General features: G+C 43.7%; 1 protein-coding gene across 1 annotated transcript; it reads right to left on the bottom strand.

The window, feature by feature from the left end:
• Positions 1-762: 762 nt before the first annotated feature.
• Positions 763-3,335, bottom strand: CYSLTR1 (cysteinyl leukotriene receptor 1). The gene has a single exon (XM_073543655.1). The coding sequence runs from the start codon at positions 3,333-3,335 to the stop codon at positions 2,301-2,303; it is 1,035 nt and encodes a 344-aa protein (XP_073399756.1). The 3' UTR covers positions 763-2,300.
• Positions 3,336-21,870: the final 18,535 nt, after the last annotated feature.

Below are 21,870 nucleotides of genomic sequence, written 5' to 3'. Positions count from 1 at the left end.
CTAGTGGGCGTGGCCTCGCTCCATACAAGTGTTTTGAGAGAGGCCGCACCCATTACATGGTCACTCCCACTCCATACTTGTATGGAGCAAGGTAACACCCACTAGATGGCTTCTGCCCAGGAGTATGTATATCGCATACAACACCGCCTTTCACAGCTCAGAAACTGGCGAATCCTCACAGTGTGTGCATTGGGAGATTTCAAAAGTCTGCAGTTACACAGTGACTGCATTATTTTTAATTTTAGACTAGACAACCACTTTAAAAATACAGTCTTGCAATTTTCACAATAGCAACGAGGACTTATACTAGACTCACATATTAATTTCTGTGCAGAAGACTTTTCAGAAGTCATATTATCATCACAGACAGCTTTACAATGACTGATAACACCTCTATATAGTAGATAACCCAGGATACACCATTTACAATAGGTGATGTCACAGCTCACCTCTTCCTCCCCTTTCACAATGACATTTGCCCATATGAGAGCATGATCATTAAATACTTTAATACCGCTCAGTAGGGTCTAAGTCTGTTTCTGCTAATGTCCCTCTAACAGGAAGCAAGAGGCTAATATCAGACCTAGAGGCCAGTGTGAAAATTTTGCAAGATGTCAGATAAACAAAAAAATTTTTTATATATATATATATATATATATATATATATATATATATATATATATAGTGATCTGGAAATAATAATAAAAAATATATAAATACAAATTTCAAATAAAAACCTGGGTCATTTTATGATGGCACATTCCTATTAATACTCACTATATTCATTTTTTTGCATATGTTTTATTTTTTTTTCTTTAGTTTTGGGATCTAATTGTTAATTTGATATATTATTTATTTTCTTGACTATTGCTGTTCCAGGCTAACGTTTTTTCCAATATTGTAAAACTACACTCTTGAATTACTGTATACATAGGTTCTGCAGGTTATCACCAAGCAGTAACCTAATCCCTGCCTGATTGTGGCAATAAGCTCTGCTTAGGGAAGGATGGGGCTTGCACTAGTCAATCCACACTACCACTAAAGACGGCTGGGATAGACAAATGAGGGGAACACTTATCTTGAGTAGACTCAGATGTAATACAGAAGTCCTGCAGAAACAGCAAAGAGGAAGGTACTCGACTGCTATAGCTCTAAGCCTCAACAGGGGAAAATGGAAATATCACTGGCACTTCCCAGCAGCAGACTGGAAGTCTATAAACACCCAGGTCTAGGTGTGTTAATTAGAGCTGGAGAAAGGTTACCACTGGGTCAAAAAGTCAGAAGGGTTAAGATGGTGTCTGCAATGCCAAACACAGAGACCTTCTGCAGCTAGATGCAATGAGACTATCTGCAGCTTCTGGCATACCAGTGACAGTTTTACCTGACCATTTTGCTTTGTACATATATATCAATGTTGATATCCTTATTATAACTTTTCATTATAATGTGATTTTATATTTATCCTCCTTAGTCTTGAGAACTTGGCCGTAGTCATTATGGGCTACATATACATGAAACATATTCCTTTTACATTTTTCAGTGGTTTCTAATACATGGAACTAATGGAAATCAGCAGTGAAAATGTCCTTGACTATAACTGCAAAGATTTGAGACGTTTTACCATACTTCTGCTTTTCATGATAAACATAGAAATTAACAGTAACACTAAGAAAGTTTTCACATCTTCTCAAAGTCTGTTTGTTTCTTTGAAGTCACTTGAAGAATTAAGTGAATTTACTATATCTTGAGAAACATTCCATAGGAAAAGCATAGAAACTTAAGCCAAATGTCTCTGCCAAAGGCAAACACACACAACATTGCTGTTAAGTCTTACATCTTTTGTGAAAAGTAAAAGTGGTCCAGTGGCCCATATTTGGCTAAGTGACCCAGTGCAATATCTTTAAGTTGTACCCAAGAGAAGGTAAATATGCGATAACGCAAAGTTTTCAAAATAGGCCGATGAAGCTCTAATTTCAGAAAGTATTTAGAGTAAATCATTCACAGACAGTTTGTGGAGCTTATTCATATGATAGTCTCCTGGGAAATCAACAGTTGAAAGAATTTACAACAACGGAAATCTAGAAAATAGTGAGCTTGAAGCATGGAAGGTTCCTTCTTCGCTAGGGCGGAAAACACTTCCATTGTTTCATGCATGAATCTACATGTTTCTTTTGCCGATATGTGGCAGGGCCCTTGTGAAGTGCTCATGTTTATTCGTTAATCCAACTTGACCCCATTTAAATTTTTGGTAATCTGAAACAAGGACCATCATGTTGATTTGGTAAGATTGACATAGGAACTTAACTTTCACTACTGTCCTTCTTCTCCAAGGCAGGAAAGACTTCAGATTTTTCATGTAAGCTTCCCGACTTCTTCCTTTTATTGTCTTGGGCCATGCTTGAAACAGACTGCTTCCTTAAAGTTGAGAGTCTCCTTCGAAAGTTTTCGCCTGAGAAAAAGTAGAGCATTGGATCAAAGCAGCAATTAGAGGCTGCAAGGGCCAACGTTATCACAACCTTCTTCTGTTCCCATAAGGTCTCATTGCAGTCCTTATTCTTGCTTACTGTGTGAAGGTGTATTGCCCGCTGGATATGATATGGCATGAAGCTTAGGAAAAACACGGCCATGACTATGATAATCATGCGAATGGCCTTCTTTCTGGAATTTTGCTGTTTTGTCATAGAGTTCTTTAGCAACGTCTTTATAATCATGGTGTAGCACACCAATATTACAATGAATGGTAATATGAAGCCAATGATGAAGGCAATGTAGTTGAGAATGAGCACCATATTTTTTTTACCTTCGGAAGGTGGCTCAAAACACTTGGTTGCATTAGTTTTTGGGTCTACATATGACCCAGACAATAAAAATGGTGAACTTGTTAGAGTGACAAAGAGCCATATTCCTACACAAGCCCACTTTGCTCTCCGTATAGACACAAATTTGAGATTTTTCACTGGGTAGACTATTGCCAAAAAGCGTGTGATGCTCATTGCTGTCAGAATGAAAATGCTGCAGTACAAGTTCACGTAGAAAACGTAGGAACTGATTCGACAAAGGAATCCACCAAAGTACCAGTTTCCTTTGCTGACGTAATAGACCACTCTCAATGGAAGGGTGCAGATGAACAGCAGATCAGAGATGGCAAGGTTCAGCATATAGATATGAAATGCTGTTCTCTGTCTGTAGGTTTTTATCAGGACAACTAAAGCAAAGCTATTGCCGACAAGACCAAATACTGTAAACATTGAATACGCCGTAGAGTAGACCTTGTTACGGAAATCATCAATGCTGCAAGATGATGCATCATAAATTGGAGTTGTGGTATTCCACATATCAGGCATCTAGAAAAAAACAAACAAAAAAGAACATAAGCAATAAGCAGAGGCCCATAAGACTGGGGTTTGTAGAGAAGAGTCATGATGGTTTTTAGGGGTAAAACAGGGTGGGGAGGTGGTATAAAAATAAGGAAACTTTGGAAACAGGGCAATCCTGGCATAGGAGTAGCATGTTAGGAGTCCCATCCTACCTCCCATGTGATAACTGCATTTCTCTGTATTGGAGCTGTATGGGTGGCACATGAGGTTGGTACTATTTGGGTCTTGGCAATTTTGGCATTTGGGGGTCTTTTCAGTTAATTAAGTGGTCATGGAATAATATTGGTTATGATTCCTTTAGTTCAACGTCAAATTTGGTTGATTTGAGGAAATTGGTGGCTTTGGACAAGTGGAGTCCCTGTGAGCCAGTGAAGCAATTACTCGTCAACATGCAGTAACTTATGGTGTTCCTGATATGGTGGTTATGGCTGGGAAATAATTGTGTGTTCCAAATCTGTTTTCACTTTAAGAACCAATCTATTGGCTTTGTTATTTATACTCATTTATTGAGATGATATTTAAGAATAATTTATGTAAGTTTGTAGTTGGGTTAATGAAATGGCAGCTGTGGTCAATTCAATCCAGCCTGGACTGTCATGTGTTCTTTTTGGAGCGAGTGAGATCAATTCTGGAATTGAACAGGTAAAATATTAGAATTTCGAATATGCAATGCAATACCATTGTTACACCCGGTCCCCATCCTGGCGCTGCGCCCAGTTCTGCCGCTGTTACACCTGGCCCCCGTCCTGGTGCTGCGTCCAGGCCTGCCGCTGCTCTCCATTTTGGGCACTCACCTCGAGCCTCTCATGCTGCTTCTCAGTGTTCTGTCCTCCCTCCTGCCTCCTCCTCCTGGCATCCTGTGAGGAGATCTGTAGCTAAGACTATTAGGGCACGCCCGCCCGCTCTCTTGCCTTCTTAAAGGGGCGGCGTGCATTATTCAAAAAAATGCAATCAACCAATAGCAGCGCACTGGCTGCTATTTCTGGCCTCTCCTCCATAGGGAGAGCGCCAGAGCAACGAGTATCTATCATTGCTTCATCAGACTCTCATGCTAACCTGTCTGCACTGCATCTGCAGTCTCTGTGCATTGTCTAATGCTCTCTGTTTCCACAGCATATCAGCATCTTGTGTTACCTGGTTATATCAGCAACAATCTGGGCCTAAGCCATCCCGTTCCGCCTACAGTCATCCGAGTCCAAGGACTGTGTGAAGGTCACTGGAACCGACTCATTACCAACTACCCGGATCCAGGACCCGTGTCATTATGGACTCTGCTGTAACCTTTGTTATCCCTTTTGGTCCCGCTCGGACAGCTGCCATGTGTTCAGGGTCTGACTGGAGGTAGCACCTGTGTCCTCCGGGTATTCCATTCTGGCCCTGCCTGAGGGGCTTTACTACGGGTGCCCAGGGCTCACTAGTCACGCAACATGTATGTCCTTATAGAATGTTACAACGGTCTGTATATCTGACCAACATGCAGGGCTGGGGTAGGCCAGGTCCAAATTTTGCATCGGGTTTGTACCAGTAATAATTACGCCACTGACTACTGTTGCAGACCATCAATGATGGTGACCACTGATGAGTGGCCATTGTTTGTTGGCAACAGCACTAAACATTAATGTAAGTTTACTGAATGCTACATTAAAGGAATCGAACTTTCATAACAGAAATGCTCCTGTGTACCTGACTTGTATGCGGCAACATCTTAATTCTTGCAGAAGATGCTTGGGAACAGCTTCTAATTGTTGTAAAATGTCTTCTGTGTTTTCTTGACCTTTGAATAATCTTCTAGAGTTTAGAGACTCCTGACATGGTTGGAAGTCCTTAAATTAAAGGGAAGATGGGGAAGATAGTTATGATTTGTACTTTTGCTTAAAATACATTATGCATAAGGGTATAATCACATTCAGGTTATTTTTCAAGAAATTTGAGAACGGTCCCTTTAAGCTGAATGTTTCTTACAGAAATCAGTCACAGGCTGTACAGGAGATGTACAGTGGAAACAGAAAGTATTCAGACCCCTTTAGATTTTTCACTTTGCTTCATTGCATCCATTTGGTAAATTGAAAAAAATTCATTTTTTTTCTTATTAATGTACACTCTGCACCTCATCTTGACTGAAAAAAAACAGAAATGTAGAAATTTTTGCAAATTAAAAAAGAAAAACCTGAAATATCACATGGTCATAAGTCTTCAGACCCTTTGCTCATACACTGATATTTAAGTCATATGCTGTCCATTTCGTTGTGATCCTCCTTGAGATGGCTCTACTCCTTCAAGAAGAACCCCAAGATCACTGTGGTTGATCTCCACAGATGCAGTAGGGAGATGGGAGAAAGTTCCACAAAGTCAACTATCACTGCAGCCCACCACCAGTCGGGCCTTTCTGGCAGAGTGGCCCGACTGAAGCCTCTCCTCAGTGCCAGACATATGAAATCCGGCATAGAGTTTGCTAAAAAACACATGAAGGACTCCCAGACTATGAGAAATAAGATTCTCTGGTCTGATGAGACAAAGATAGAACTTTTTGGTGATAATTCGAAGCGGTATATGTGGAGAAAATCAGGTACTGCTCATCACCTGCCCAATACAATACCAACAGTGAAACATGGTGGTGGCAGCATCATGCTAAAGGGGTGTTTTTCAGCTGCAGGGACAGGACGACTGGTTGCAATTGAAGGAAACATGAACGTGCAAAGTACAGAAATTTCCTGGATCAAAACCTCTTCCAGAGTGCTCTGGACCTCAGACTTGGCCAAAAGTTCACCTTCCAACAAGACAATCACCCTAAACACACAGCTAAAATAACAAAGGAGTGGATTCAGAACAACTCTGTGACCATTCTTGACTGGTCCAGCCAGAGCCCTGACCTAAACCCAATTGAGCATCTCTGGAGAGACCTGAAAATGGCTGTCCATCAACGTTCACCATCCAACCTGGTGGAGCTGGAGAGGATCTGCAAGGAAAAATGGCAGCGAATCCCCAAATCCAGGTGTGAAAAACTTGTTGCATCATTCCCAAGAAGACTTACGGCTTTAGAAGCTCAAAAGGGTGCTTCTACTCCATACCGAGCAATGGGTCTGAATATTTATGACTATGTGATATTTCAGTTTTTCATTTTTAATAAATTTGCAAAAATTTCTACATTTGTTTTTTTCAGTCAAGATGGGGTGCAGAGTGTGCATTAATGAGAACATCGAACATTTTTTTTTTTTAATTTGCCAAATGGATGCAATGAAACAAAGAGTGAAAAATTTAAAGTGGACGGAATACTTTTCGTACCCACTGTAAAACACTGTAAATCTGAGAGGAATGCTACTTAAGGGGTATGTCCACTACTACAGTATCGGTAACCTATCCTAGTGTAGAAGTGGAAAACCTTTATAAAGAACATGCATGTTATTTTGCTCTAGTGCATTTGAAAGAAAACTATAAAAAGGAACTTTGCAATTAATGGATTTATTAATCTAGATCTTCTGGGGATCGCGTAACATTGTTATGTCACGAAATAGTGCTGGCTTCACTCTCCTCTCCTATGGATACAATTGGCATCCAGAGGTTTGCGAGCACTGCGGCTACTCTCTAACTTTCTCTTGATGTCCTGATTTGTCAGAACGAGGGAGAGAGTTAAGCCAGCGCTGATTGACAGTAGGAATTGTTATGTCACAAGATTTCCAAGAGAGCCATTTCTGACACTGATGGAACACCACGAACACCAGAGGGGAGTATAAGTGTTATTTTGCTGTGGGGGAGAGGGAGACCAAGATTTAGAAGGGATTGTCTGAGTAGCGGATAACTCCTTTAAATTGTCTTCCACAGCAAGCTGCAGGTATATGATGGGGCCCTTTCCTCAATTAGAACTAATGACCTGAAAAATTGAAATGTAAAAAATAGATTTTCAATGCTAAAATATTCGTTAAAGAATAAATAAAAAAAAAAGAAAAGAAGCCTTTAGGAAAAATAACTACTTCGTCTTAGCATCATCTCAATGTTATGTGCTCATTTTAATTTTAGTCTGTATTGATGTTTTATGTTTTCAGTAGGAAAAAAGGAGGACATTTGGCTGAAAAACATGATTGGAAATGCATTGTCTGCCACTAATGAGTTCTAAAAGGAAATCATTTAATTTAGTATCAATGTTATGATTCCATTACCAGCTAGAGCCACCATTGTGTCAGTGTGGAGGACATGGTCAAACCTGGTAGGAGTGGTTTTAGATTGTGTGAACATTTTGGTGTGACGGCTCATTCACACTTGAGATGAAATCGGACGAATGAAATCTGATTAAAAATCATATTGTATCAGGACCAATGTTATTCTATCATTGTGTATTCATCTAAGATTTTTTTCCAGCTCAGATCGGATTACTATCAGACTGAAAAAAACTTCAAGCATGTTACGATTGTAATCAGAAATCAGGTCGCATCCTGCAATAGAAATCAATGGGTGCGAGAAAAAAAAATATCGCACAGCACTCAGACCATGCGAGTGCTGTCTGATTTTTACACACCTATCTGCTTGGAAAAGCTCGGCGGCGCTGGATGCAGAGCGCGCTGCTCACCCTGCTGCACTCTCTCTGACAGCGGGAAACTGCCCCGAGCTTCGGGCGCTTTCAACTTTCCCCGCCACTTGGGCACGCCCCCTTTTTTCCAATCATGGGGCCTATCTAGTTCCCTATTTCTTCCCCCTGGCAACCTAGGATGCAGTCTCAGCAGTTCCAGACCCGGCTTAATGTAGCTACTCGCAGCCCGGTCTTCCTCCTCCCAAGTGACAAGCACACACAAATTTATATATTACATAGCTAAAGGAAAAGCCGACAACTCATCTGCTGTGTACTGTAAAATCAATGCAGGAGTCAACAGCATAGAAGAGATGGATTACATACAGTAAATACACATAGAATAGATAAATAGGGATGAGCGAGTAGTGAAATACTCGGACTCGCTGTACTCGTTATGAGTAGCTCCTAATACTTGGATATTCGTAACGAGTAGCGAGTCCAATGTAAGTCTATGGGAAATGCGAGTAATGGGCAGAGAATGCGTGTGGGCGGAGACTATGTGTGCACGGAGAATGTATGTGGAGAATGTGTGCGTGGGTCTTTGGGGCTGTGGGCTAATATTTTAGGAAGGGGCCAAGGATATTGATCCCCCTGGCTACAAATACCAGCTCTCAGCCACCCCAGAAATGGCGCATCACTAAGATGTGCCAATTCCGGCACTTAGCCCCTCTCTTCCCACTGCCATGTAGTGGTGGCATATGGGGTAATAAGGGGTTAATGTCACCTTGCTATTGGAAGGTGACATTAAGCCCGGTTAATAATGGAGAGGCGTCAATAAGACGCCTCTCCATTATTAATCCTATAGTAGGAAAGGGTTAAAAAAAGACACAGCCAGAAAAAAGAATTTTAATGAAATAAAACACGACCCGATTTTTCATAATTTTTATTGTACGCCCAGATCCTAGCGAAACCATCGATAACCTGCAAAAAATTAAAAAAGCAAAACAACCTATACTTACCTTTCCAACGCAGTCCCTCTTTAAAAACAAGTGTCCCACGACGATCTTCCCTATAGAGCAGTCACATCAGCAGATGTGACTGCTCTACAGGGCCTCCAATGACACACTGACCGGAGATAACCCTCCCGCAGTGTATCATTGGAGTTCATTTTACAGTAGCACTGCTGTGTGAGAAAATTCCCATGCTGTAGTGCTGCCGTAAGTCACAGGTGAACTTCTGTGACCTCCCGGCGCAGTGATACAGTGCAGAGGGTTATCTCCGTCACTGTATCACTGGAACCCCTGGAGAGTGGTTGCATCAGCTGATGTGACAGCTCTCCACAAGAGATCGACGTGAAACCCTCATTATTAATGGATTAATTGCGGAAAGGTGAGTATAGCTTGGTTTATTATTTTAATATTATTTGCAGGAGACGAAGGCTTCGGGGAATTAGGTGTTTGCGGTGAGTATGTACTCTATGTTATGTGTATGTACAATATGTTGTATGTTCTGTATGTCTTTTTTTTTACATTCACCACATTGGCTTGATAATGGGAATACTACTTTCCCATCATCCGCTAATGCTGTGACTGTAGCGGGCATAGCAGGATGGGACAAGTAGTCCCATTGGACAATTCCCGCAAAGCCAGCAGAGCCTGCACAGCACAGGCCCTGCATAGGCCCTGCACAGGCCAGCACGGCCCGGCACAGGCCTGGCACAGTCTGATACAGGCCCGGCAGAGGCCAGTACAGCCCCGCACAGGCCAACACAGGCCCCGCACAGTCCCGGCACAGGGCTGGCACAGCCCCACACAGGACCAGCAGAGGCCGGCACAGCCTCAGCAGAGGCCGGCCCAGCCCACAGAGCCCGGAAAAGCCCCACATAGACACGGCACACATACACAGCCCCACACGCACACAGCCCCGCAGACAGACCCCCACACACATTTACCGCACACATATAGTCATAGCCTATGACTCATTGGCTGGCTGCGCAGCATCAAGGTCATAGCTTATCCCAGTAATGCCACAACAAAGAAGGCAGCGGCTTTACTGTGATTGGCTAACACATGCAGGGCGGGAGATTTGAATATTGCGAGGCGAGTAGTGAAATTTACTTGCTAGGATTTGAGTACCGCATTACTCGCCAAGTACTGAATCCTAATGAGTATACTCGCTCATCCCTAGATAAATATATAGATGTCAGTGACATATACAATTAGTACAGTGTGTGTACAACTTATTGTACATGTATTTAATAAAAGATTCTTTTTCTGAAAAAAATGACATGGGCTTCAGTGTAATTTTCTTAACCAGCAAACTAAAAGCTGATGGCTGGGGGCAGATGTTTACAGCCTGGGAAGGGGGTGATACCCATAGAGCTTCCCAGGCTATTAATGTCAGCTCACAGCTTTATACATAGTCTTTACTGGCTATTAAAATGGGGGACCCCCCAAAAAATAACGTAGGGTCCCCCTATAATAACCAGCAAAGGCTATGCAGACAGCTGCTGGCTGATACTAATAGCCTAGGAAGAGGCCATGGATACTGCTTCCACCAGGCTAAAAACATCAGCTCTCAGCCACTCCAGAAAAGGCACATCTTTAAGATGTGCCAATTCAGGCAATTAGCATTGCTCTTCCCACTTGCCCTGTAGCGGTGGCAAGTGGGGTGATAGTTAGAGTGGGGGGTTGATGTCACCTTTGTATTGTCAGGTGACATCAAACCCCGAGGTTAGTAATGAAGAGGTATCAATAAGATGCCCCCATTACTAACCTCAAAGTCACTTTTGTGGAAACACAAACAACCAGAGTAAAGTCCTTTATTTGAAAGAATGACTCAGACTCCTTTAATAAATCTTAATTAAACCATACTTATTACCTCGCCCATTCCACCGACACCCTTGTCATCTGCAAAAGAGTTAAAAAATAAAAAAACAACAATATTCCTCACCTTTCCACAGAGATGCTGCTAATCCATTTTTCACACGACGGGTCTATCTCTGCTACATCTAGATGGCAGGCTGCTTGATTGCAGGATGTGACCATACAGCCTGCCATCCAGCAGAGACACTCAGCAGTGTGTGCTCAGTGCTTCCCTGTGAACTCCTATTCTCTGTCTGAGTGCACAGAGAGTGTGAGAAAGTTCTCCTGCTTGCGGTGCCATCAGACAGATCCTGTGAGTTCACAGCCAGTGAAATGAATTCACCTTTCTGACGTCAGTGCAAGCCCGGTGGGAAATTTTATATGTATGTTTTGAAGAATATTTCCTTTGAAAACGATGTTTAAATGACTTAGAAAAATTCTCTATGTAAAAGCTCATGTTAAAATCACATTGCAGTCGAACAGCAATCACACTGCTTTCGGATGTAAATTGTATGCTAGGTTTGAAAAATCGGATTGTACTCGCATGAAAAATGCTTTGCACTCGCATGACATTTGCATTACACTCGTCCGACTTTGCAGGAACAAAATCGTACTGATTTTAAAATCGTTAGTGTGACTCCAGCCATAGGCCACATGCACACGATCATTATTTGGTGAGTTTCTTTACCTCTGTATTTGTAAGCCAAAACCAGGAGTGGGTGAAAAATGAAGAAGTTGTGCAAATGCTTTTCCTCTCATCATTCCACTCCTGGTTTTGGCTTACAAATACTGGGGAATTTGACACCTGGGTTCATGATTGAGGAACCAAGGAACCAACACAGTTCACACCTCCACAAGAAGGTCTTCAGATCTCTAATAGAACACTTGGTCCTCATCTGCATGTGTAACAAAAACCTTAATTTGATTTCCTTGGCCTGTCTATAGCTAGCATCATCTCATGTCCTGTTGTAATTCCTATTTAAATGTTGCCATCTTTTCTCAGTAATTCACTTGTAATCTAGCCTGATGAAGGGGCCTTTTGAGCCCTGAAAGCTTGCTTGCAAATATAATTTCTCTGGTTAGCCAATAAAGGTATCACACCTTGAATACTTTTCTCAATTTTTTGGGGGGACATAAGTATTTACATCTAAATACTGGGGTAAAAAACTCACCAAATACTCAATGTGTACACATGGTCTAAGTTGGGTTTTCGGGGAAATTAGTAAGATCTGTCTTACAATTTTTGCATCACAATACTAAATGAAAAGCAGCAAGACTTGTCTGAATGATAGCCAGTTATGGTCACTACTGGGCTTTCACGAATGAAAGATGGGAATTATGAAGAAAAAAAACCAGTGGCTTTGCAGTTTCTGTAACCCCTACAAATATATTACTGGACTGTTTTCGCTGTACTTTGCATCTAATCACTTATTTTTGTGCTTTTCTGTGTTTGATAAGGTTGGTGTTTTGTCCAATTTTCATTACTAGGGGCTGGTAACATGGTGTCTGGAAAAGGTAGTCCTGGCACCCCCTTGTTGGAGGCTGCTGTTGCAGGGCTCTGTTTTAGGGAAGATACATTGGCATATAACTGTCATATATCATGCAAGATTGAGGAACCAAGATTAAGCTGTGGAGCAAGTGACCGTGAGCCTGAAGAAAGAGGTTGCCAAAAATGGTTTAGGGGCTGAGGACAGGTAGTTGGGGAAAGGAGTCTCTCAGCGAAACAGAGTCTTCAGGAATGTGGAGTCTTCAGGAGTTCTACGTAAGATGCCCGCTGAGGATATGGTGATTAAAACATTGGTCCAACTGGATTGAATCAGTTTAGCTGGAATATCCTAGAGAGAGATAGTGTGCCTTTGGCTGGAATATTAAAGGGCAATCATCACCACAAGCCCACTAGTTCTGACTGCTTAGGGTTTACTACTGTGGATGCACTGTATTCTGTCCTTTGAAAACCATTTTGCTTGTATAAATCATGAAAGCATGAAAAGAAATAAAGCAAACTGAACTGCGTCTGCAACCTTCTTCTTAGGAAATAAACCCAGCCCTTATATCTCACACACTGACCATTTCCAATCATTAAATGGGACAGAGGTGAGATGTCACCATCAGAGGTTTATAACCTATTAAACAGATACAGAGAAATGGTTATTGATGCAGGGTTTAAGAAAAAAAAGTTTCCCATGACTAGGGTCAATACATTAGATTATGCCCCAATTCAGTGCTGCTCTACCATGTGTTTAGGAGTCACATGATGTGACTCCTAAAGTTGGGAAGTCACATGCCTAGGGCTTAACTGCTACAGATACAGTTATGCACTAATGGCATCAGGAAGGATATATTATTCATTGCTAGTACCTTTTAAGGTTTTACTGTGGCACAAAGTAACACATAAAGGGCATCATTTGCAAATTGATGGGGATTCATCCCCTCCCAAGTTCATTGGATTAGGAGCTTGGCAATAGCCACTAGACAGTAGACGGAGCAGTGTTGTTCTGGCTTCATTCACTGTATACATCTGTTCACTACCAAAGTTGATGATGATAATAATAGCTAACCAATGGGGGATCCAACACCTGGCAGTGAGCCCCCAGCATCCTAGGGATTGGTATCAATATCATACAGCCAGAATAACCCTTTCACACTTGGATAGGAGCCATATCACAGCTTGTTCTTTTTTAATATATTTTTTCCCTATATACCGTATAAACTCGTGTATAAGCTGAGATTTTCAGCCTATTTTTTTGTGATGAAAGTCCCCCTCTCTACTTATACACAAGTCATATACCTAGGGGTCAGCGGGGGAGGGGGGCGGGGGTGTCACAGATCATACTCACTCATCCTGGCACTCTCTGCAGCCCCCTCGCTTCTCCACTGTCTCCCTTCCTGCCTTCAGCCGTCACATGGTACCGCTCATTAAACTCATGAATATGCGCATATTCATGAGTGGTAATGAGCGGTATCACATGACCGCTGAAGGTAGGAAGGGAGACAGTGGAGAAGCGAGGCTGCAGAGACGTTTCAGGATGGGTAAGTATAGCGATATTCACCTGTCCTCATTCCCACGCTGCTCATCGCCATCTGCTGCTTCCTGTGTCCGTGATGTTTAGCCAGCAGGGGGCGCGGTGACGTGGTTAATGCGTGACACGCCCTCTGCTGGCTGAACAGTCACTGACAGAGGATGCGCAGACAGTGGTGAGCAGCAATGGCCCCCGGATAGGTGAATATCACAGGTGCCAGGTCCTGAGCAGGAGAGGTGAGTATGGCATTTTTTTGCAGCAGCATATGGGGGCATAATATATGGGGCAGCATATGGGGGCATATTCCATGGAGCAGCATATGGGGGCATATTCCATGGAGCAGCATATGGGGGCATAATCTATGGAGCAGCATATGGGGGCATATGCTATGGGGCAGCATATGGGGGCATAATCTATGGAGCAGCATATGGGGGCATATTCCATGGAGCAGCATATGGGGGCATGTTCTATGGGGCAGCATATGGGGGCATGTTCTATGGGGCAGCATATGGGAGCATAGTCTATGGGGCAGCATATGGGGGCATAATCTATGGAGCATCTTATGGGGCCATTATTAACCTTTGTGCAGCATTATATGGTGTGTATTTTGTATGGAGCATTATATGGGGCTCCTGATTCAATAAGGATATTCAAAAACATTTAACCTACTGATGTCTCAATTAATTTTACTTTTATTGGTATCTATTTTTATTTTTGAAATTTACCAGTAGCTGCTGCATTTTCCACCCTAGGCTTATACATGAGTCAATAAGTTTTCCCAGTTTTTTGTGGCAAAATTAAGGGGGTCAATTTATACACGGGTCGGCTTATACACGAGTGTATACGGTAAATATACTATAATACGTACAATAAATAGAATATAGTAAAGGCAGGTGCTTCATGCAATATTATGATATCATCAAAAAGTTAATTTCAGTTCTTCAATACAAAAAGAGGAACTCATATTATATAGAGTTATTACAAACAGAGTGATCTTTTTCAAATGTTTATTTCTGTTAATGTTGATTATTATGGCTTACAGCCAATGAAAACCCAAAAGTCATTATCTCAGTAAATTAGAATACTTCTTAACACCAGCTTAAAAAATGATTTAAAAATCCGAAATGTTGGCCTACTGGAATGTATATTCAGTAAATGCACTCACTACTTGATTGGGGCTCCTTTTGCATCAATTACTGCATCTATGTTGCGTGGCATGGAGGGAATCAGCCTATGGAACTGCTGAGGTGTGATGGAAGCCCAGGCTGCTTTGATAGCAGCCTTCAGCTCATCTGCATTGTTGGGTCTGGTGTCTCATCTTCCTCTTTACAATACCCAATAGATTCTTCATGAGGATAAGGTCAGGCGAGTTTGTTGGCCAATCAAGCACAGTGAAACTGTTGTTTTTAAACCAGGTATTGGTACTTTTGACAGTGTGGAGAGGTGCCAAGTCCATGAAATTTCCATCTCCAAAAAGCTTGTTAGCAGCGGGAAGCATGAAGTGCTCAAAAATTTCCTGGTAGATAGCTGTGCTGACTTTGGTCTTGATAAAACACAGTTGTGGCGCCCCTGAGGGTTCAGTCGCCACAGAGGCACTGCACCTCCTCCTGAGGTGTGGTGCCCCACCATCCAGGTAAGGTGGAGACACCTGACCACACTCCAACACCTGCATCCCACACAACAACTTGATTTCCAAATTAATGCAAAATTTACTTTAACCCAAAAACACCACCTTTGACCACTGAGTGACAGTCCAGTTCTTTTTTCACTTGGCCCAGGTGAGCGTTTTCAATTGGTCATGAGTGGCTTGACACAAGGAATGCGACACTTGTAGCCCATGTCCTGGATACGTCTGTGTGTGGTGGCTCTAGAAGCAATGACTCCAGCAGCAGTCCACTCCTTGTGAATCTCCCCCAAATTTTTGAATTGCCTTTTCTTAACAATCCTTTCAAGGCTGTGGTTATCCCGGTTGCTGGGGCAACTTTTTCTACCACACTTTTACCTGCCACTCAACTTTCCATTAATATGCTTGGATACAGCCCTCTGTGAACAGCCAGCTTCTTTATCAATGACCTTTTGTGGCTTACTCTCCTTGTGGAGTGTGTCAATGACTGCCTTCTGGACATCTGTCAAGTCAGCAGTCTTCCCCATGATTGTGGAGCCTACTGAAACAGCCTAAGGGATATTTTTAAACCCTTAGGAAGCCTCTGCAGTTGTTTTTTGTTAATTATTCTAATTTACTGAGATAATTGGCTGTAAGTCATAATTATCAACATCAACATAAATAAACACTTGAAATACATCAATCTGATTTTATTGACTGTACATCATAATATATGAGTTTCACTTTTTGTATTGAAAAACTGAAATAAATTAACTTTTTGATGGTATTCTAATTTACTATAGTGATAAGCACCTGTACATATCCACCCTCACAAACAACCCAACCTCCAGGAGTCCAAAAAAAGAGTAGGATTTTTGTGTTTAGGAAAATTGCTGTATTATGGTGTTAAATGATGAAGAAAAGATGCCTAAAAAGGAAAAACATATGCATCCTGTTCTGGAAATGGATAGGATGTTACGATAATGTTTGGATTGTGAGGAGCTGAATTTAGGTGGGACTGCAGTGTGACAGCTCTATGCGTTGGTCCAGTAATGATCTGCCTGGAGATAATTCTTCCTCACTTTTTTCTTTCACAATATACATTTTGCCTTTACAATCAGTTTTGCTTACTAGAAGGCAGACCAAACTGTTATTCCGCACCATAGATGTAATAAAAATAATGAAAATAATTTACTGTCATTTTAATTAGTCTAAATTTCTGTACTGATCAAATTCTGTTAAAGAGCATCTGTACAGAGCGAGCTGTCAAAGTGGCGGGGGGTGGATATAGTTGCCATTCACAAGGCTGAGAGTGGTGACTGGAGCTGCGCTGGCACACTTCGATGACTGAAAGTTGGATTTTCCTTGGAGGAAAAAAGATAATTTTCTCCCAGTAGCCGGGCTTTCAGTAAGGTATCCAGACAGCATTGGAAAGCCATTAAGCCGGGTGCATACGATGCAGAAGTAGCAGCACAATGGACGCTGCGCATGTTCACTGCATCCAAAATGCTGCCGTCTATTGAATGCAGGTGAATCTGCATGTGTTCACTGATCCTTTCGGCTTAACACCGTTCAATACATTGTATTGGTGACAGTTGACATTCTGCGATCTGGAGAGGCGCGCTGCATGTCCATCTCCTTGGTTCAGCCGCGGTTGTCTGTGGATGCATAGTAAACATGGGATTTCTTGAAATCCCATCCACTATGCTGGAACATCTGAACACTGCGGGTTGGACGCTACACAAGTACGCAACGTCCAACCCACAGACCATTGACCTGTAGATTAACCTCATATCTGCAGGATAGAAGTACTTGGAGACATGACAGGTTCCCTGTAGAGTTGAGCGAAACGGGTCAAAAAATTTCAAAAGTCGCCGACTTTTGGCAAAGTCGGGTTTCGTGAAACGAAACCCGACCCTAGGATGAGGTCGGCCACGAGGTCGGCGACTTACGCGCCAAAGTCGCGTTTCATAAGTTTGCTTTGCGCTCTTTTTCAGCCAATCAGGATCCACAGACACTGTGGGCAACGTGATGACATAGGCAGGGGTCACCACCATCTTTCAGAAGGGCATGCAAGTGATTGGCTTGCTTTGGTGGGCGTCACAGGGGGTATAAAAGGGCGTGCATGCCGACCGCCATCTTACTTCTGCCGATCTTAGCATAGGGAGAGGTGCTGCTGCTGATTCTGTAGGGAGAGCGTTAGGCAGGGAAGAAGAAAAAAAAACTGCTTCTGCTGCTAGCGATTTTGCCTGTACAACACACCAGTCACTGTGTGTGCAGTGCAAGGGGAGGCTATATTGTGGTGGATCAGCGGTGTTGGTTGTTAGGCTGCCTTCTAAGGCTTCCTGACGGCTGCATTGCTGTTTACCCACTGCTCTGTAAACTGCTTTTTTAAAAGCAATCCCAATTTTTTTTTTTTGTCCTGCTGAGGTACTGAGCGTGCATTTTTTCACAACATACAGCGGTGCACACTCCTCACACAGTACCGTGTAACGGCTGTTATCACAGCCACAGTGAAGCTATCTGTGTGTCACTCTGTGAGAATAAGTCGAGGACATGTTCCGTTCTTACAGACCTGCACCTTCTAGTTTTGTCTAGCTTTCAAACAGTTAAATATACTGGCTGTTTGATCCCATTCAAAACTATAGAGAGAGACAGCGTGTCAGTCCGTATACTTAAAAAACACGGAGCTTGACAATTTTACGTACACCGGACAGCCGTGTATGTGCACGCTCCTCTCAGTACCGTGTAACGGCTGTTATCACGGCCACAGTGAAGCTATCTGTGTGTCACTGTGGAAGGATAAGTGGAGGACTTGTTCCGTTCTTACAGACCTACACTCTAGGGAGATTCCTATTCTGCCCAATTCTATATACACCTTGTAGTTTGTGATACACTAGCCAATTTCTGCCTGTGACATAGCGCTCTGATATTCAGTGGGCCTCACACAATCCATAAGTGTCCAGTGTCCACAAGTGTGTGCAGAAATTCAAAATCTCCGTGATCCTGTAGTCACTTTTTTCACACCTGTGCCATCGAGCCTGTGACATAGCGCTCTGATATTCAGTGGGCCTCACACAATCCATAAGTGTCCAGTGTCCACAAGTGTGTGCAGAAATTCAAAATCTCCGTGATCCTGTAGTCACTTTTTTCACACCTGTGCCATCGAGCCTGTGACATAGCGCTCTGATATTCAGTGGGTCTCACACAATCCATAAGTGTCCAGTGTCCACAAGTGTGTGCAGAAATTCAAAATCTCCATGATCCTGTAGTCATTTTTTTCACACCTGTGCCATCGAGCCTGTGACATAGCGCTCTGATATTCAGTGGGCCTCACACAATCCATAAGTGTCCAGTGTCCACAAGTGTGTGCAGAAATTCAAAATCTCCGTGATCCTGTAGTCATTTTTTTCACACCTGTGCCATCGAGCCTGTGACATAGCGCTCTGATATTCAGTGGGCCTCACACAATCCATAAGTGTCCAGTGTCCACAAGTGTGTGCAGAAATTCAAAATCTCCATGATCCTGTAGTCACTTTTTTCACACCTGTGCCATCGAGCCTGTGACATAGCGCTCTGATATTCAGTGGGTCTCACACAATCCATAAGTGTCCAGTGTCCACAAGTGTGTGCAGAAATTCAAAATCTCCCCTGTCCTATAGACACCTTGTACCTTGTTTTACATTACTATATAGTTTGTTGGATTTTGTCTACATTTCTACCAAAAATGAGGAAGGCTGGTGGAAGAGGCCGTGGAATTGAGCGGGGGTTGGCAGCTGGTAATGATGGTGTTGGTGGTGGATCTGATGGTAGTGGCAAAAGCAAAATAGGACCGAATGCAGGAGGTGTTGAGCCTGCGTCATCGTCTGGCTCCACAAGGCCTCGAAGGCTTACTTTTCTAGGAGTTGGCAAACCGCTTTTAAAGCCAGAGGTGCAGGAAAAAGTTTTGGCTTACATTGCTGACTCAGCCTCCAGCTCTATCGCCTCCTCTTCTGAAGTTGTAAAAAGTAAAAGCACTGAGTCGTCATTGGAGGCTCATGTTCATGAACCACACCTTTCCTTGTGTCCTTCACCCCAACCAAGATTGAAGGATGACGCAGGACATACTACTGATTACTCCATGGAGCTGTTTTCACATACCATGCCTGGATTACAAAGTGAAATGGTGAATTACCCAGGCCAAGATGAATCTGACATGGAGTGCACTGATGCACAGCCACTGATAGATGATTCTGCTGGTACATTCACTCAGAGCACTAGTAGGAAGAGTGCAGTGTGGCACTTTTTTGAACAAAATCCTCATGATCAGGCCAAGGTTATCTATAAGAAGTGCGCAAAGACCTTTAGCCGAGGGAAAAATCTGAAAAATTTGAATACCAGTTGCATGCTTAGACATTTAACCACCATGCACTTGCAAGCGTGGACACAACACCAAACCTCAAGTACCACATGTGCAACTGATCACAAAGAAGGTAGTCAGCAATGCTACATTGTTTCCCCCACTGTAAGCCCACTGGTCAGCACAGCAGCAAATGTTGAGGTGTCGTTGCAAGGCCACAGCAGTCAGGGAATCCCACTGTTATATCAACGAAATACTTAATCTAGGCCATCAGAAAGAACACCAACTCCATCACCATCATCAACCCTCTCTCAGTCCGCCCTGTCCACCGCTACTTCCACCATATGCAGCTCTCAAGTCCAGCTCACCCTCCCAGAGACTATGAGTAGGTCAAGAAAGTACTCAGTCTCTCATCCGCGTACACTGGGTTTGAACGCCCACATTGCCAAACTAATCTCGTTTGAGATGATGCCCTATCGGTTGGTGGAAATCGCAGCTTTCCGCGAACTCATGGCCTATGCAGTACCACGCTATAACCTACCCAGTCGCCACTTCTTCTCTCGCAAAGCCATCCCAGCCCTCCACCATCATGTGAAAGACCGCATTGTCCATGCACTCAAGCAGTCAGTGAGTGGAAAGGTGCACCTCACAACTGATGCATGGTCCAGTCGGCATGGCCAGGGCCGTTACGTGTCCATCACTGCGCACTGGGTAAATGTGGTGGATGCAGGGTCTACAGGGGACAGCGGTGGTGGGACAGTGCTGCCTAGCCCACGGTATAGGAAACAGTTGGCTGTAGGCGTTCGACCCTCCTCCTCCTCCTCCTCCAGAAGCGAAAGCTCGTCCACAGAGTGCAGTCGTACGAGCACTCCATCTGCAGCTGCCACTGTTGCACACGAGGTGTCCCCCTATCGAGCAGCTAGTGGAAAGCGTTAGCAGGCTGTGTGGCAGATGATGTGTTTGGGCGACAGACACACCGCCGAGGTGCTGGCCAAGTACTTTCAGAGACAAACTGAGTCATGGCTGGGCACTGTACATCTTGAGGCAGGCAAGGTAGTTAGTGATAACGGCCGTAATTTTGTGGCAGCCATAGCCCTTTCAAAACTCAGCCACATACCTTGCTTGGCTCACACCTTGAACCTGGTGGTGCAGTGCTTCCTCAAAAATTATCCGGAGTTAACAGCCCTGCTCCAGAACGTGCAAAGACTGTGCGCGCACATCCGCCGGTCGCCTGTACACTCCATTCGTATGCAGAAGCTGCAGCGATTGCTCCACCTTCCCAACCACAGCCTCATTATCGACATTGCAACAAGGTGGAACTCCACCCTGCACATGGTTGAGCGGCTGTGCGAGCAGAGGCAGGCCATAATGCATTTGTGGGAGGATACACGGCCAGGCACTTTGAGAGCAGACATGGAGTTGACAGGTGTGCAGTGGTCGAAGCTGAAAGACCTCTGTAAAGTCCTTCAGTGTTTTGAGGAATGCACACGGCTGGTAAGCGCAGACGACGCCATCCTAAGCATGAGCATCCCACTTATGTGTCTGCTCATGCAAACTTTGACGCACCTTAAGGAGCAGGCGTCTGCAGCCTTTGTTGACGAGGAGGGAATCCTTGATGACATTCAGCCATTGTCTGCTCAGGGACCTCTCCTGGACGAGGTGGAGGAAGAAGAGGAGGAGGATGATGATGGGGATGATTACTTAGGGGAGGAGGATGCATCTCGTGGGGCAAGTGAAAATGTTGGCGTGGCAAGGTCTGGTACAGGGTTTGTGCGTGACTGGAGGGATGTGGATTTGCCAGAAAGTGCTCCTCCAACCAGCACTCGCAGTGCATCATTGACACCGGGAACATTGGCCCACATGTCAGATTATGCCTTGCAGATCCTAAAAAGGGACCCCCGCATTGCCAAAATGATGAACAATGACGACTACTGGTTGGCCAGCATCCTGGATCCACGCTATAAAGGCAAATTACAAAACATCAAGCCACAGGAGAACCTTGACCTAATATTGGCTAATAAATAAGCAACTCTGGTAAATCGGTTGCTTGAGGCATTCCCAGCACACAGCAGCGGTGATGGTTCTCACACGATCCGTACGGGCCGGGGGCAGCTTGGCAGAGGTGTTCGTGGTGCACACAGCAGAAGTGGCGTTGGAGACAGGGGT

Source organism: Dendrobates tinctorius, unplaced genomic scaffold, assembly GCF_039654945.1.
Source record: "Dendrobates tinctorius isolate UK_male_01 unplaced genomic scaffold, ASM3965494v1 ptg000133l, whole genome shotgun sequence".
Lineage (NCBI taxonomy): Eukaryota > Metazoa > Chordata > Amphibia > Anura > Dendrobatidae > Dendrobates > Dendrobates tinctorius.
Note: the sequence above shows the minus strand (reverse complement) of the source record. Positions and strands in the feature narration are given on the sequence as shown.

Coding starts and splice junctions, on each gene's coding strand:
- CYSLTR1 (XM_073543655.1), bottom strand. CDS start 3,335: ATGTGGAATACCACAACTCCAATTTATGATGCATCATCTTGCAGCATT.